The sequence below is a fragment of the Thunnus thynnus genome, chromosome 22 (genome assembly GCF_963924715.1).
Source record: "Thunnus thynnus chromosome 22, fThuThy2.1, whole genome shotgun sequence".
In the NCBI taxonomy this organism is placed as follows: domain Eukaryota; kingdom Metazoa; phylum Chordata; class Actinopteri; order Scombriformes; family Scombridae; genus Thunnus; species Thunnus thynnus.
In genome coordinates, this window is record NC_089538.1 from 8770492 (window position 1) to 8787360 (window position 16869).

Consider the following 16869-nt stretch of genomic DNA (forward strand, 5'->3'; position numbering starts at 1 on the left):
GTGCACACTCACACGCACATGCACACACACACAAACAAACACACACGCACACACACACAAACACACACACACAAAATCTGCTGGTTTTAATATTCAAAAGACACAACCGATTAGCTACTTTTAATTTGTTTCAAATTAATGCAATTGGCCTACATTTTTCATTTTTTAATAATCATGATATCAACAGTTTGTTGGAGATGGCTACTAGTTCTCATCATACAGACACACCCACAGATGTGTAGAGCACCTTGACCGGGCATCTGTCAACACCTGGCAGAGGAGTCACAGATTTACGGCAGCGTATTCTCACCTAGCGTAAAGGCAATTGAAACTCAGGTGGTCACTCATTAACAGTTTTATCTCATCACAGGAATTTTCTTTGAGACCAAGCACAGAAACTACAACGGGCAATTATTGTATCTTTACAAGTGTTTTTGTAGAAACTCTATATTTCACATAAATCACATATCGTAGAAATAATCTGTTCCCAAACAGTTTATCGGATTTTAATAATGTAAAACAAATGATGGAAGTCAAATATGTGTGATACTAAGAGAAAAGATTAGATTAAGGTCTAAACCTAACAAAACTACACTGGCTTCAAATAAACAGTGTGACTAAATATTTGATGATAATGTAATGTAACCAGAGTTTGGCAGAAGAGTAATCCTGAGCTGATTATAATTAAGTATTATAAGGTTTAATATTTGGAGGCAAAAGAAGAAAAGCACCCATCATCACAGCCTTTCAGCACTGTTTTTTTAAACTGTCTCTAATGATTTGCTTCAACCTTGTCGTTTTAATCATGCAGGAACATCCTGTTTCCAGGAAAACATTAAAGTAGATGCTTGACCTTGAGCAGCACTTTGTTACCTGTTGCTGGGGAAGTGAGGATGTTGCCCACCTAAACCCGCCTCTGAACTGTTCTCCAACATGAGACCAGGGCCAATTTTCATTCCTAATTTTATTCTGTTGCTTCCTCCTTTTATCTCTTTTTGCAGAGCATTTTTTTCCCCTTCCCATCCAATGCATCACTAACCTTCCCCTTCCCAATTCACTCCCTCATCTCATCTTCTTCTGATTAAAAATGGTTAGGCACTGACTGAAAGGTCACAGTTGTTATGGAAACGAGGCTGGTAACAAAAGCTGGACACACGGGTACGGGGTGGGGTGTGGGGTGTGGGGGGGGGACGAACAGAAAAAGAGAGAGATGTGTCTGAATAAACATAAACATGCAGAGAAGAGGAGAGGGCAGGAAAGAGAGACAGTGAGAGAGGTCTGAACAAATAAAAACATGCAGAGGGAGGAGGGCGAGAGATGGCGAGGTCATGAAATGATGGCTCCATCTGCAATAATAAATAACAAAAGATAATACCAGGTTTTTGTCATTCTAGGAAGGCGGCCGAGCCACAAAGGTGTGTATTTGAGTGTGTATTGGACACAGAGGCAGAGTGGGAGAATGCAATTGATAGATGGATCTGCGGCACAAGCAGGAGAATACTAAAAAGCACAAATTGTTCACAGAAAGCCTACCGAAAAGCCTAAAATTGTGTGTGAGTGTGTGAGTGAGAGAACGTCATCTCTCTGAGGGCTCATATTATGTTAACCACTCAAACACCCTCTCTCTCACTCATACACACACACACACACACACACACACACACACACATACTCCAGTACAAGCATGAAGGTGCCAGCCATATAAATAGGACATCCCAGAGCGAGAGATATAAAGAGAAAGGGACTGACAGAGAGAGAGAGAGAGAGAAAGAATTGGGGGAAAAAGAGCTTATGAATTCAAAGAGTAGACAGAAAGGGGCGACAAAAAGGATGGGGGAGAGAGTAGAGTGAGAAACTGAGAGGGCAAGAACAGGAGGGGGTGAGGACAGATAGATATGAAAAGGATCAATACATGGCATAAAGTGTATGTTCATTGATTTACTTACAGGGAGAGGGTGATGGGGAGAGAAAGAGGGATTGCGTGGGAGGGGGGGTAAGAGCGGATAGCAAAAGCAGAGAGGAGAGAGGAGTTGAAAGAGGGAGAGGAGAAAGAGAGGAGAGAATAAAAAGTCAGGAGGGGTGCAGGGAAGGAAAAGGAGTAGAACTGGGGAGGCCAGAGAAGAGAGAGAGAGAGAGATGGGGGATAGGGAAATAAGGAGAGAAAGAGGAGAAAAGGGTGGAAAGTTGAAGAAGAAAGACAAGCACAATACAGCAAAGCCACTGACAACGGTGATAAAAAGGAAACAACAAAGTCAGATACATTTATGACGTGACAGTGTGACACATAAAAACCTCATTAAAGTTGCATTAATCAATATTTTTATGTCAACATGAGGTCAAATGGCTTTGAGTAAAGTGAAAGGGGTCGTTCACAGGAACGAACCCACACAGAATTATCAACCAACTCTGCAGGTCCCCTAAGCTCTATGGAGCGTTGTAGCCTCTTTTAGCTCATTGTTTTGGTTTCCTGGCTCACATGGAAGCTGTTTTCATTGAAAAAACCAAACAGCAAAGAGACTAGCTGAAGTTAGCGACTGGCTGGTGAACATAGTGGAGCGTTTAGCAGCTGAAGAGCCCAAAATTTCCCTCAGGAGGTGGTGGAGACCAAAACAGAGCTAAAAGTGAGTGAATATCGGGAATTAGATTCATCAGGTGGCCAGAAACGTGACTCCAAATGAATTTTGCTTTGTGTTAATAGGCTTGTCAACATGTTTGCTGTAAAAACTTTACAAGGTAATAATTTGTCAGTGTTGTGTTTATAGCTTGTTCCACTGCCTGCAAATGGCCAAAAGAATGAATGGATGCAGCTTTAAACAAACTGAACTAGATATTGTTGTAATGTTTTTCTATGTGGTACCGTTTTTGCTTTTCACATTTTTCTTTGCGGTTCACTTTGGATTACTAGTGTTCAGTTTTTATTTAATTTCAACCATATGGACAGTATATGGTAATATCCTTACTTGGTCTCATTTTGAGAGATCCATCCTAAATTACATTATTATTTAATCAAGTTTCTGGATTAAGTTACTTATATATTTATATTAAAGCTACATAACTCTATATTTACTATCTCTATATATAGATATATGTAACTTGATATTGTATATTGTTGTTGTAAGGCGTCAGACCACTGTGTACAATGTGATTGAGATTGTGTTTCAATACACATTAGGCATTTAAACAGGTCACAGTGGGAAAAGCACAGGTGTTAATAATACATTTAATGATGGCTGAATCCCATTTAGCTGCCTCAGTTTCAGGGTTCTGGTTTGGTGCATGCTGGCTCACTGTCACACTGCCGTGTCTTACTGGGAGCATTAACGATGGAACATAGCCATTATTAATGTTATTAGTAACACCTGTGCGTTTCCTGCTATGACGAGTCAAACTGTCTGCTGTGAAAAAGGCCTATAATGTAATAATAATGAGCAGAGATGACATGATTTGGGTTCTCTGTTTGACACCTGTGATGTTCTCCTAACTGATAGACGAGCCTGATGAAACACAAGTGAAACCTATTATTCATTCTTTAACTTAACCCAAGTCGTTTTACGTTGGTACTTGTACTGTTATGCAGGGGATTTCTGGTTTTTAAACTGTATTAGGTGAGTTTGATGATTTGTATTCGATTGTGTTAAAATGCCACCAACAATACCGTTCACCTGACAATCAGGCCCTGCATGAGCTAAAGTGAGACAAACACTGAGAGCCAGATAACATATGTCAAGACAGACAGAAACAGAGAGAGAGTGACAGTTTGGAACAGAGCATGAGAGTGAGACAGACAGAGAGAGAATGAGTGTGTTTATGTGTGTGAGAGAGATGGGAGTGCAAGCGAGAGACAGAAGTGTACTCAAATAGCTTAGGGCAAGGTGACAGAGAGAAACGAACGGACAGAGAGGGATAACAAGCTCATAGTGGGGGGATAGTGTGTGTGTGTGGACGCTGTTGTGTGCGTGCGTTAGAGAATAAGAGGAAAAAGGGAAGAGACAGAGGGCGGAAGGGGAGAGGGATAGAGGAAGTTGAGAGAACAAAAACAAAAACAGTGAGAGTTTGTGTGTGTGTGCGTGTGTGTGGACAGCCGAAGGTGTCAGAGTGTGCTATTTGGCTTAATGATGACCCACTGGGCATGTAGGTCATAACGGTCTGTGTCTCAAAGCCATGACTGCCTGTATGCATCCATTAGTGTGAGTTAGTGTGAGTGTGTGTAAATAGAAACTCAATAGACACACACATGTAAAGTGGGTCTCTTAGCATGCGTTTAAGAGTGTGTTTGGTCAGAGGTTGGAGAAGCAGTTTTTCTAGCCGGCAGGACTCAAAGATACTTACACACATACACACACACACACACACACTCATGTGTGCACACACACATGCTGTGAATTTGGTTTTGGTGTACACACTTGCACACCAACAGCTGCCCTTCCTGTCATACATGCAGACGTAATGCACCATGTATGGCACTAAATTATGCACAAATACACACACGTCTCTCTCTTTTGATCCCTCTTGATAACACACACATGCACACACACACACATTTGCGCTCTCATACACACACACACACACACACAGACACACACACACAGGGGGAAGCTATTATGCTCTCAGGCTGGAGTGTTTTGATGGTATAATTGCAGTGACCAGTGAGGAGAAAGAGACAGAGGGAGGGATGGAAAGAGGGATGGGGATGGAGGGAGAGAAAAAGAGGAGAGTGCTGACACTCTCAGCATGCTAATGTTGTGAGGCTCTACCCCCCCCCCTCTGATTTCATCCCTCCCTCCATCCATCTCTTTGTCTCTCCATCTTCCTCTCTAGCTCATCCTCTGCATTTCACAGGTGCAGCACTACAGAGGGAGAGATGGACAGAAAGGTAAGAGAGGTGGAGAGAAGAGAGGAAAAGAGGGATATATAACAGGATGGAGCAATATTATCTCTCGCTTTCTCCGTCATCCCTCCATCCTCTTCAAGCTCCCCACAATGCTCAAAACAAAGCACGCAAAAAAAAAGAGGAATGGGGGGATGAAAATAGAGGAAGAGGGAGGGTCATTTTTTTCCCATCCCTTTAACAATGGAGGGATGATCTCTGCTTATCCTCTAATCACATCCCTCCTTTTTTCCTCTCCTTCGTCCTCTCTGTTATCTCTCACTCCCCTCTTTTTCTCATCTGGTGAGAGAGAGGGTAGCCTTTTCCTCTCGCCGGCCTCCTCTTTCTTTTGTCGTCCCTCCATCTGTCTGTCCTTCCAGACCTCCCTCCATCCCTCTCTCCTCTCCAGAGAGGGGATTCTGCTGTATGGCGCTGATCTAGTTCCTCTTCTCCCTCTCTGTCATAGCCCTCTACATCCTCTTTCTCTCTCAACCAGTCCCTCTTCTCAAACTTACCTGGTTGGTCTTATTCTTTAAGATATTATTCATAACATACAAAACTGCAGCTCCTGCAAAAGGAGGAATTCTGTTCTCTGCCTAAAATATGGTTGGGTAGATAGTTAATCAGATGCATAAAATATATGATTTATCAGTGTTTTTAGCAGGATTTTATATTAGGTATCAGCTATCAAATCATAATAAAATAAGAATACAATATTTTACCATTCTAATGCATCCTGCAACTGTTTTTAACCAAATAATTGGGGTATTACAAGTACCTTTACAGTGTCAAGTGTTGAAATAGAAAAAATGTCTGGTGATAGGGAATTAGGGGGAGTAAAGTAGCATATATACAGACTGGTGACAGTAAACAGTGTATGTAATAACATAGACAGAGAAGTTAGTGACAGTGTTTTGTTTGGAATTATAATTCTTATACACATCACACTTTCACTGTCCATTTTGTAACACTGGAAGACTTTTGTTTCTTGCAACATTCAGTGCATTTAACATAAGAAAAAACAGGATCACAGTGATCACTATACCTAATGGCAGAGTTCATCTAGAGTGCAGGTTCTTCTTTCCTCAATAGTCCAACAGCTTATTTTCGGAAGTGCTAAACTAAATAGCTGCTTTGCGGTCAAAAACAGTCATCTGACAAAAACATGGATTTATTGGTGGTCAAAAAAAAGAGGATGAGGAGTCCCTGCACTAGAGAAGCCATAATTGATATTATCTAATAGCCAATAGTGCCTCTTAGAGGTACTGCCTTGCTACTGCAAACATGAAAACCTGCAAAACACACAAGAACTACTGACAGCAAGTTTAATATCTACATTAACATGATTTGACAGATACTCTGAAATCATGAAATACTACTGACTATATTAGTAATTACATCATCATAGTATGCTGAATATATATAGTTTGTTTTTACTACTGAGAATGACTGCCAAATACCTCGAACTGGAAGTTTGGAAGTACTGAGTAAATTTGGCTTTGATTAATAAGGTTAGACCTCCCAAAATATCCCCGCCTGGTGACAGTTATTTTGACAATTTGATTAAGTAATCCAACAGTTGCAGTTATATGTTGTTACAGTTGCAGTTACAGAGTCTCACAAACAGCACTGGTTGCAGTTTATTAACCACTTTTTCTAACTTAGACCAAGGAAAACAATATCTTATTGACTTAAATTAAAATTATATTTATTAACAAAACATTGTGCAAAATGCAAATTACTTAATATACATACACATTATTGTAATCAACAAGAAAATGTTGTAAAAGGAAGGTAAGAAATTAGACAAAAGAGAAAGAGTGAGAAAGGGAGAGAGAGAGAGAGATTAAGGTTACAGTAGCTTTCAGTTTCCAGATATTTAAATTATTGTCAATCAAAGAATTTTAACTAATCAAAGGCAGCTAAAACAACAGTGTGCAGTATAGTGTGTACCTCAGGAGTGTGTGTGTATTCAACATGTAGTATTTATCTAAGAATGTACCTGTGAGTGTTGTGGTCCAAATGAGCATGTGTTCTCACTGTGTGTGCGTCCAAGGGATTGTGTGTATGTGTCTCCATATGTGTGAGACATGGATGTGTATATGTGTGTGTGTCTGTGTCTGCATGTGAGACGTGTGTGTGTGTGTGTGTAGGCCACAACCCTGAGCTTCTTTGTCTTTTATCTGTCTTCATGCGTGTGAACAATGTGTATAAATGTGTGTGTGTGTGTGTGCATCTAAGGGTCCTGTGCATGTGTGTGGGTAGGTGTGTGAGTGTGTGTGGGCGAGGCGTGCCTGTCCACCAACATCTCAGTGTGTTTTAGGTACTGGGCTGTCCTTCTCATCACAGACTCCCTGCGTGCCGGGTCTGGGTCACCTGGACAGACAGAGAGAGAGATAACCAAACAGAGGAAAATGATTAGTCTCATTATTGCATACATGTCATGGTGTTGCAGTCATCCGAAAGTGAAAGAGTACAGATGAGACAGCAAAAGAAAGGGAAAGGTAGAAAAAAGCAAAGGTGTCTTTTTTAATAGCTTGTCTTTAAATCTTAATTCAGCAGATTTCCCTCTCTTGGCCACTGCTCCACCATTATCATATCTCATTTTTGTCATCTCAGTTTCTACTCCTCAGAAAGCACATTTGAGCTGAAAAGGTTCCTTGGCAGCGGTGGGATTCGAACCCACGCCCCCGAAGAGACTGGAGCCTTAATCCAGCGCCTTAGACCGCTCGGCCACGCTACCCATACACAGCACTAAGATCATCTTCTGTAATTCTTCTTAAATACCAAATTCCTCAATTCAGATGAGGCTTTAAAGGTGAGTGAGAACTTTGAAATGACAACATGCTTTTTAGAGCACAGTTCAACATCCTGTTTCTAAATTCCAACTATTCAGAAAGCAAGTTTGTGCCGAAAAATGTCCTTGGCAGCGGTGGGATTCGAACCCACGCCCCCGAAGAGACTGGAGCCTTAATCCAGCGCCTTAGACCGCTCGGCCACGCTACCTCATGAACTACACAACACAAAAGAAAAAGACGCCACCAAAGAAGCTCAAACTGAATATCACATTCATTCCAGTCTGCGAGGTTGCAGGAATGTATATGTTATAACTATGTGACACACACAGATCACTGTTACACAAATCATGGGGGAGGGTAGGTCAACCGTACCAAGAATAGATTTGAACATGGGAAAAAAAAAAGAAAAAAGAGGGCACTGAGGAAGCACAAAGGTAACCATAGATAAAGCATTTCAGTCACATATGATCACTGCAGCAGATACACTGTGTTTGTCTGTGAAGTTAAGTATATGATGAACATGGCTGACTTTGTTGCTTAGTTTTTTTATTTTTTGTTTGATCAACACATGCATCTTAAATGCTAATTATTGTGACAAATTGATAAATGCACATTTGCTTGAAGTATATCTTAGGCAAATATGACCTTAAACTGTCCTATTAAATATTGTGCTTGGCTCTCAAAGTGATAAATGACTTATTACATACTAACAACTAATATCTAAATAATATTACTTGTATATATATTTTTACTCAATAATAATAATAATTCCATTAGTAATCCTTAACATTATTTCTGACATGACTTTTCTGTCCTGACAATGGTGATTGCATCACTTCAAGACCCATCTTCACCTTTACTGTTAAAACTGTTAAAAATTAAAGCAAAAAATACTTTCAACTGGGAAAAGAAAAATTTATCTTCCACTTCTTATCTGATTCATCATTATGTGAAAATAACATGACTTATCCCCATGAAAATAAACTGGGAATGTGGCTGGGGCTGGGATATAGTTTTTCCTCATTCAACTCCAATGTGTGTGTGAAAGTGCTGACTTGAGTGATTTACATGGCAAGTTCTAATGATTCTAGCTTTAGCTTTATGTGACTATATATGATGTTTACTTTTACATCTCTCAGAGAAAGAAAACTATCACTGGCAGCGGTGGGATTTGAACCCACGCCTCCAAAGAGACTGGAGCCTAAATCCAGCGCCTTAGACCGCTCGGCCACGCTACCACATAAAGTCCAACTCCAACTCTTAGTCTGCCCTAGCAGCTAGGAAGAGCTTGGGAGGAGGTTTTAAAAAAGGTTGATACTGCAATAGTCCAACTCTACTGCCTGTTTCTCTTTCCAAACATATTCATGTGCCGATAATACTGTAACTGTACTGTGTTTTGTCCTGATATCTGCACATACTGTTCTGTCTACCTTTTGATACAGGTTTTATGTCATGTTCTGTCCATTTTTATAAAAAAAGACCTTGTTGTCAGCTGCTGATGATGTGTATATAAGACATGAGAGGATATTGTACCAACAGTACATGCAGCTTTCATTTCAGGGGGGGAACTCCACACAAGGAACAAAGACTTTCTGGTTGAACTTTCTCAACATATCAAAGCCCACGGTGTAATTCTTTAAATGTCACTGAGGTAGAAAGAGATCGCTGGCAGCGGTGGGATTCGAACCCACGCCCCCGAAGAGACTGGAGCCTTAATCCAGCGCCTTAGACCGCTCGGCCACGCTACCCATAGACAGTAGAGCAGGAGAGGACACTAGGGCAGACTGACCGAATAAGTTATCTATTAGTGGCTCACAGCAGATTTATGGCGGAGCAACACACAGTTCACCCTTGCTAAAGCAGGACAATAAATACTAAAACGAAATAGCTGTGTTGATTTTACGATGAGGCCACCTGCTGACATGTCACATTTGTTCTGCTGTGCTGCGTCCGTATGTGTGTGTATCTGCTGTGTAAAATAAATACATCAGTGTGGTAACGTGTGATGAGCAATTCAGAACATGTAGTGCAGAGTAAATATGGCCAACAAGGTATTACAGCTGTTAACTCAAATGCACAATATGATTTGTGCTGATTCACTCATTCATTTGCACATGGTGCACAGTCACGCAATCTGCAGTTTTTGCTGTTAAGTTTGCTAGAAGAACCAACTGCATGGTCTGTCACTATAGCAACAAAGCCGACTCACGCTTCATGCAGAAATGAACATGAAAGAAGACATTCAGGTAATATTGAAACATAACCGGATGTGTTGGAGTCAAAGAACCAGGTCTGTCTTTCTCACCCTGTACTCCAGTGATCAGTATATCCACCGCCGTCCTGTATCCACGTATGGCAGAACTAAATTCTCCCTCCTTCTCTCTCTCCATGGCAGCTGTGAGCTCAGTGGCCGCTTGGTTCAAATAACCCGCGTCTCCTTCTAGATTGGTCGACGGCAGTGAGAACAATTCTGAGTGGTCACTGGAGGAATTGGATCTTTCTGAAATTAAAAAAAAAATGAGCAAGAGAGAATGAGTCTCTAGTGAAGTTCCTCTTAGTAAGATCTTCCTAAGAGATTATTAATCAATCAATTCCAGTGCATCTTTGATTAGTCTTAGTGAGAGATTTCATCAGTAACTTCATTCTTTCAGCATCAGTATTCCTTAAAAAGTCATAGTTTCCTCTTGAGTGGATTCCACATAAACTAGTTTTTTTTATTATCATCAGTTAACCTCCGAAAGTACATGAGATTGAAAACAATTCTTTGGCAGCGGTGGGATTCGAACCCACGCCCCCGAAGAGACTGGAGCCTTAATCCAGCGCCTTAGACCGCTCGGCCACGCTACCCATATGCAGCACTAAGATCATCTTCTGTAATTCTACTTAAATACCAAATTCTTTAATTCAGATGAGGCTTTAAAGGTGAGTGAGAACTTTGAAATGACAACATGCTTTTTAGAGCACAGTTCAACATGCTGTTTCTAAATTCCAACTATTCAGAAAGCATGTTTGATCTGAAAAGGTTCCTGGCAGCGGTGGGATTCGAACCCACGCCCCCGAAGAGACTGGAGCCTTAATCCAGCGCCTTAGACCGCTCGGCCACGCTACCACACGACAAATACCACAGAAGAAAGAGAAAAGACGACACTAAAGAAGCTCAAACTATCATATTAATTTCCAGCTTGCAAGGTTGCAGGAACTATAATTATAATTATAGTTACTATAACTATAATTATAATAATACTTATTACTATTAATGGAATTATAACTGTGTAATCATCTGTCGGTGGTGTTATATTCTAAAGCCTGGGATCCTGGTGTACGAATGTCAGCTCAACACTAACTCATAAAGCCACATTGTACAGTAAATATGCCTATTTTCACAAACTGGAGCCGGATCAATGCAAGAAAAGGATCGATACAATCAGGAAGCCTTGGCATTATAAATTTAACATTAAAAGAATTGTGAAATGTATTTAGACTAATCCAGGTTCTTTGGCAAGACGGTTTTTAAAAATTAAAAAAAATCAAGATGTTGACAGTTAAAATTTTTAGACAAAATCTACAGACTGATAAAAAGACTGAATAAGCAATAATTAGGTTTTAAACAGAGATTTGATACTGAGAGCAGTTATATTGTTTCACACGTGCACATTCACATTTATTTTCACCTTGTTTATAGCAGGGATCAAAGACAGCCAAGTCATTATCAGACAGTGGAGGTGGACCTTCCTCCTTTGGGAATGGGACATGCTCTTCAGCCACAGAGTCAAAAAGTGAATCAAACTCTTCCTGAGACTCTTGTGATTGGTGGGTTCTGGCTGGAGATGGGTCGGGGGACGGGACTGGAGGTGGAAACATGCACCAAAAGGTAAAAACAAAGTTAAAAAAAGAAAGAGATGGAAATAAAAATGTAGAATTGTTAATTCTGGCAGATTTTTTCACCCATTGCACCTCTGTCATCCAGCTCTGTATCGCTTAAATCATCTCCTCCTTCTTCTTCTTCTCTCGGAGAGCCTCCCATCTCGCTGTAGGCTTCAGCTGCCACCTCCGGTTCTCCCACTTCTAATCCCAGGTTGGTGCCCAGATCCTGGGGTAAAGTGGGCGCTTCCCTCCCCTCCTCTTCTTCTGCGGGCTCACAGTCTGAGGCTCTCCGCTTGGGGAGGGGGATGAGAGGGGGAGGCAGAGGCCCAGCGGAAGCTACAAGGGAGGGATCCATGGGCCTTGTGACCTCGCCACCCTGAGAGATGGGAGGGAGAAAAAGAAGAGGTGGGGAGAGAAAAATATAGGATGGAAGGAGAACACAAGGGGTGAAAAAGCAAGAATAGTTGATAAAGGCAAAGCAAAATGAGTCCAACAACATTATGACTTTTGGCTTGCTTGTGGTCAGATTACATGTCTGTTTCCTGTATGCGTATGTGTGTGTTTCTTACTCTGAAGAAGTCCTTCAGTTGTGGGCTGTTGTAGAGTGCAGGAATGCTAATAGTGAATAGCAGCATGGCTTCTGCAGCCTTCCTCCTCTCCTCAATCACAGCCTCATCAAACCTTCCTGAAACACAAACAGATAAATAATGATGACAATTCAGTTGATTATGCCAAGAAATTACATTGCATAGAAAAAACAAAATGAATAGAAAGAACGGTAAATTGTATAATGCTTGTTGACTAATGTGTTAGTTCAAATAGATCATTTTTGAGGCTGTAGTTTGCAGTATTATTGGGCAAATTTCATTATGATCTTTGAGACATTTCTCTTGTTGACGCAGTGTTACATTTTGCCGTGCAAGCAACCAATGCAGCAACCAATGCAGCAAGGTAGCCACTATACAGTTTCTTGATGAACATGAAAACTCAAAGAAAAATGGTGACTGTCATATGATACACAGGTGTCGCTGTCTTTGCAGTCTTTGCAAACATTGCAAAAGTATGTAATTGGAAGAGGGGGAAATGTCTCAACAAATATGATGACATCCTTAACAGCAGTGACTGTAATACACAAAAGGCTACAAACTACATCTTAATATAAATGTATATACATGTATATGTTTAATTAACATCTCTGACGGTCTAAAAAAAAAACTTTATTTCCAGCCCCTGCAGCTCACCAAATAACCCACATAGTCAGTGAGTAAATGTAGGGATTGCCTAATACAGTGTTTCCCCTATAATTGTACAGGCCTGGAGGGCCACTGGGCCAACGAGAACCCCCATCAGGCCAAAAAAATCTTTTTTGAATGCCAAAAATAATGCAAAAATATTCATTCATTCAGAAATCAATAATCATATGCATTTGGGAGCCTCTGTGTGACACTGTTGAAACGTGTGTCAACCTCTCTGTTGTTGCCCGGGAAACTCTTGATGTGACAGAGTGCCACTGCTATCAGAGTCCCTTTATTACTGCAGAGTGAGAGCAAGCGTGTATGGGATGCATGTTTTTATCCAAAACTCTGGAGTCAAGCAAAAATGCAGAAGTGGAAGAAGTGAGAGGTGCAGCTTATTTTTATGCAATAAATGCAGCTTATTAAGTCATCCTCTCCTTGTGACCACTTTGTTTTAAATCTTGACTATACCGAGCAAACAAAAATTTGAATGAAAATATACATTTCAGACCGCCTACTGCGCCACCTGACTGAAGCCGACCGTGCAAATATGCCATCCTGTGTGCCTCGTCCCTTTAGGGTTTTTTCAGTGCATACCACCAGGCCTGAAAAAAATTCTAGGAGAAACACTGGAATATATCACAATTTTTGCTAATCGTACCAAAAACTTGTGCACGGGGAAACGGTGGAAACTCCTCCTGTCGTCTGAACAGGTTCCTGTGTGTGTAGGCCAACTCCCCGTGGAGCTTCTTCAGCTCTGAGAACCTCCTCCACACGACCACTTCCTTCACATCTTCCGGATGACGCTTGGACACAAACTACAAATCAGAGAGGAGAGAGGAGGGTTTAACTTATCAGTTAGATGTTTAGCATTAATTATCAGATCAGGTCTTTACCACATTCACTCATTTCAATAACAGTCTATGGGAATTGTGAGACATTAAAAGGACAGAAAGATGAGGAAAGGCAGCTCAATGTCCAATTACTGACACTCCAGGCAATGGTTCAAATATTTTCAACAAGTCATGAGTCAGTTCAGTTGTTCTGTGTAGGCGTGTTTGTGTGTAAATATACTGGAGGGTGACTTCCAGACTTGAATTTGGTCTATAAAGCTATGAAGAAATAATCTCCTTTGATTTTGTATGCATGCCTGTCTGGACCACGGGGGCATTTAAGTGGTCATGGGGGTGTGTGTAGGAACTCATGAATTGAATCACAAGTTCTCCCTGTTTCACTTGAGTGCTCACTGTGCACCAGTGCCTCTTTATAAAAGAGCCATTGTATATTTGCCTGTCTGTTTGTAGCTTGCTGCAGAGCCTTTGTGTTCCTGTGACAACTAATGTGACTTCATTATGTTATGACTGAGTGACAATGCTGAAGCTCAAATTCTCAGGTATGAGGAATTTCTCAGATCTAAAACCTGTCAAATATAAAGAATATCAAACGGTAAGCAAAAGGAAAATTACTTTACAAGGGAAATTTGTGTGGAACTTCCATTTTTCTAACAATCAATGGGAAACAACACTGCTTCTCCTGTGTACATTTGTTATCCTCAAAAAATTGAAAGAATTCGTCTCAAGATTTGTGGATATTTATTGCCTACCTTTTCTTTTAAGTTATTTTTCTATCTATCTATTCATTATTATTATTACTTTGACCTTTTGTCATGTTACCATGTTGACTGTATCAACAAACTGAACGTGATGTCCTATATGATATCTTTATTTCATTATGATGCCTAATCGTTTTCTGTTATTGTATTAATGTCACACATGTTGTAAGTGACGCTTTCTATAAATAAAGAGATGAGGAAAAAAAGAGTTACAATGCTCCCTTATTTTTGATGGATGTAACTGACCAAAGAGTACAACACTGCAACATAAGAACCGTATTTAACAGAGAGAACTAAACATGTAGGCAAGTAGCAAGCATATAAGTTTATCGGAGAGTTAATAAGCATAATAGCATCATAAATTAGAGTTAATGGCACTGTAATGTAAGAAACAGAGAGTAAACCGACCCTTGCTGTCACTTTATATTCCGTGTGTCCCTTCTCGTGTGTACGTGTGTCAGTAACGGTGAAGAACCGGTGATATTCTTCTTTGGCTTTTCGTGACATGTCGGTATCAACGGAAAAAACAGCGTGTTTCGGCGGCGAGCTGTCAAAGCTGTAGTAGTTCTGCTCTGTTGTTGTGATTCTCCTCCTCTCCACTCACTTCCTGGTCGGTCACATGTGCGAATGCGTGATTACGTAGACTGGCTGCGTCAAGTTCCATTTTCTCACAATATAAATATTTATTACTACTATTACCACTACTACTACTGCTACTATTACTACTACTACTACTACTACTAATAATAATAATAATAATAATAACTTTAAATAAATAATGTAATTTGAACCACACTTTTCATTCGTGGTGAATCTCTAAGTGCTAAATTACTCATTTATTTCTATCCTTTTTATTATTTTTAGAGGTAGTAGTAATATATAATTTATTATTTGCTTTATCCTACTGTTTTTGTATGTGTAAGACGTTGTCTGGTGTTTTACTATTCAGTATTTTTACAATTAAATTTGAATTTTGCACCCAAAACATGGGTGCACCACATGGGTGCACCCCCACCACCACCACTACCATTTAATATTTATCTCAGCACTCTGTGCACTCTTCACTTCTTTGCACTATTTATATCCTTACAGAAACTGTTTCACCTGTATATAGTCATTCCTTGTGTATATTTCTGAAGATTGTTGTGTTGTTATTCTGTGTAAGTACGCTGAGAGCCACTAAACCGAAGCCAAATTCCTTGTAAACATGTTTGGCCGATATTGGTTTAGAAATAGTGGTTAGAAATGTAATAGTGGTTTAGAAATGTAAGGAACATGGAAATACTCCAGGGGGCGCCAAACGTCTATGTATTTTTCCTAATGAAGTGAAGGGAGAAAGAGACTTGAAATAAAAATGACTCTGACACGCTTTTTATAAATTTTGTTGACTGATATAACTAATGTTAATTTATATTCATATTGCTTGCAGACAAACTTGACTTTGGATCAGAGATCATATTGAAATGAGGATAGCGTCTACCTGGGCCTTACCCTGTTTCAGACAATAGAACAAAGAGAGCAACAACAGGCTTTACTGAAATGCAAAGGAAGTTACAGCTGTGCAACAACAACTTTCACCTCTGTGCACCTCCCAACTCTTCTCTATACAATAATCTGAAGTTCACAGAACCTTACTGTATCTATTTTGTATTTTCTTTCATGTCTTTTACTTTCAATAACATTACAATTGCCACAATATTCTGGTTTCAAGGTTTCATACCATGTAGACGTGGCCTTTTCAAGGCATAGAAAAGGAAGTACAGAGTGAGAGTATATATCCAACAGGCCACAGATCAAAGGTCAATGTTCAACATCCCTGGTGCTGCTTCCCTCTCTGGTAATTACCCGTTAAATTGAAGGGAAACTGTGTAGCAGGCACAAATGAGGTAAATATTTAATTTAAGATAATCTGTTCGCCTAGTTTGAGCTCAGTCACAGACAGCAGTGCAACAGGGTGCAGGTGACTGTATTAAGATCTATTTAAGAAATCATTCTCTAACATGTATCTTTGTGCTTTAAAACCCTGAGTCATTGTAACAGATCTTGCTGTGTCATTACTGAACACATTCGAAAAATACTAAACCCGACATAATACTTTTGTCCTCCAGCAAAAGGAAAAACATACACAATGTTTCATCAAGCCTTTTTCTCAAACCTTTGTCAACTGAACAGATGATGGGCCTCATCAAGTGTATCAAAGGTTCTTAGCAAAAATGAAACATGCAGTAAGAATCAGAATTAATGTTAGCCGAGTACGAGACATTGGTTCTCAGTAACTCTCAATACTTATTACACAGTGCAGAGAACGCAGTTACTGGAGGATACAAATACAGACAATAGTATATATAAACATATAGTTATTATATAAAGGCAAGAAAACATGATTAATATACAGGACAGATTGTATTATTGCATATACATGTGAGTGTATGGCAGTGACAAGAATGCTGGAATAAATATTGTATAGATACCGTATGCACAGAGGTGGCCTTA

At 40.1% G+C, this 16869-nt stretch overlaps 1 protein-coding gene and 6 non-coding genes across 7 annotated transcripts; all 7 read right to left on the bottom strand.

Moving 5' to 3' along the window:
* Nucleotides 1–6558: 6558 nt before the first annotated feature.
* Nucleotides 6559–14998, bottom strand: snx15 (sorting nexin 15). The gene is made up of 7 exons (XM_067580102.1): nucleotides 14785–14998; nucleotides 13426–13582; nucleotides 12099–12214; nucleotides 11620–11905; nucleotides 11337–11510; nucleotides 9971–10165; nucleotides 6559–7243 (listed from the first exon to the last, which is right to left on the bottom strand). Exons 1-7 carry the CDS (start codon nucleotides 14881–14883, stop codon nucleotides 7104–7106), a joined length of 1167 nt encoding a protein of 388 aa, XP_067436203.1. The 5' UTR covers nucleotides 14884–14998; the 3' UTR covers nucleotides 6559–7103.
* Nucleotides 7529–7610, bottom strand: trnal-aag (transfer RNA leucine (anticodon AAG)). Its single transcript has one exon. It is a non-coding gene; the product is annotated as a tRNA-Leu (tRNA).
* trnal-aag (transfer RNA leucine (anticodon AAG)) lies at nucleotides 7792–7873 on the bottom strand. Its single transcript has one exon. It is a non-coding gene; the product is annotated as a tRNA-Leu (tRNA).
* Nucleotides 8822–8903, bottom strand: trnal-uag (transfer RNA leucine (anticodon UAG)). Its single transcript has one exon. It is a non-coding gene; the product is annotated as a tRNA-Leu (tRNA).
* Nucleotides 9332–9413, bottom strand: trnal-aag (transfer RNA leucine (anticodon AAG)). Its single transcript has one exon. It is a non-coding gene; the product is annotated as a tRNA-Leu (tRNA).
* trnal-aag (transfer RNA leucine (anticodon AAG)) lies at nucleotides 10431–10512 on the bottom strand. The gene has a single exon. It is a non-coding gene; the product is annotated as a tRNA-Leu (tRNA).
* On the bottom strand, nucleotides 10693–10774 carry trnal-aag (transfer RNA leucine (anticodon AAG)). Its single transcript has one exon. It is a non-coding gene; the product is annotated as a tRNA-Leu (tRNA).
* Nucleotides 14999–16869: the final 1871 nt, after the last annotated feature.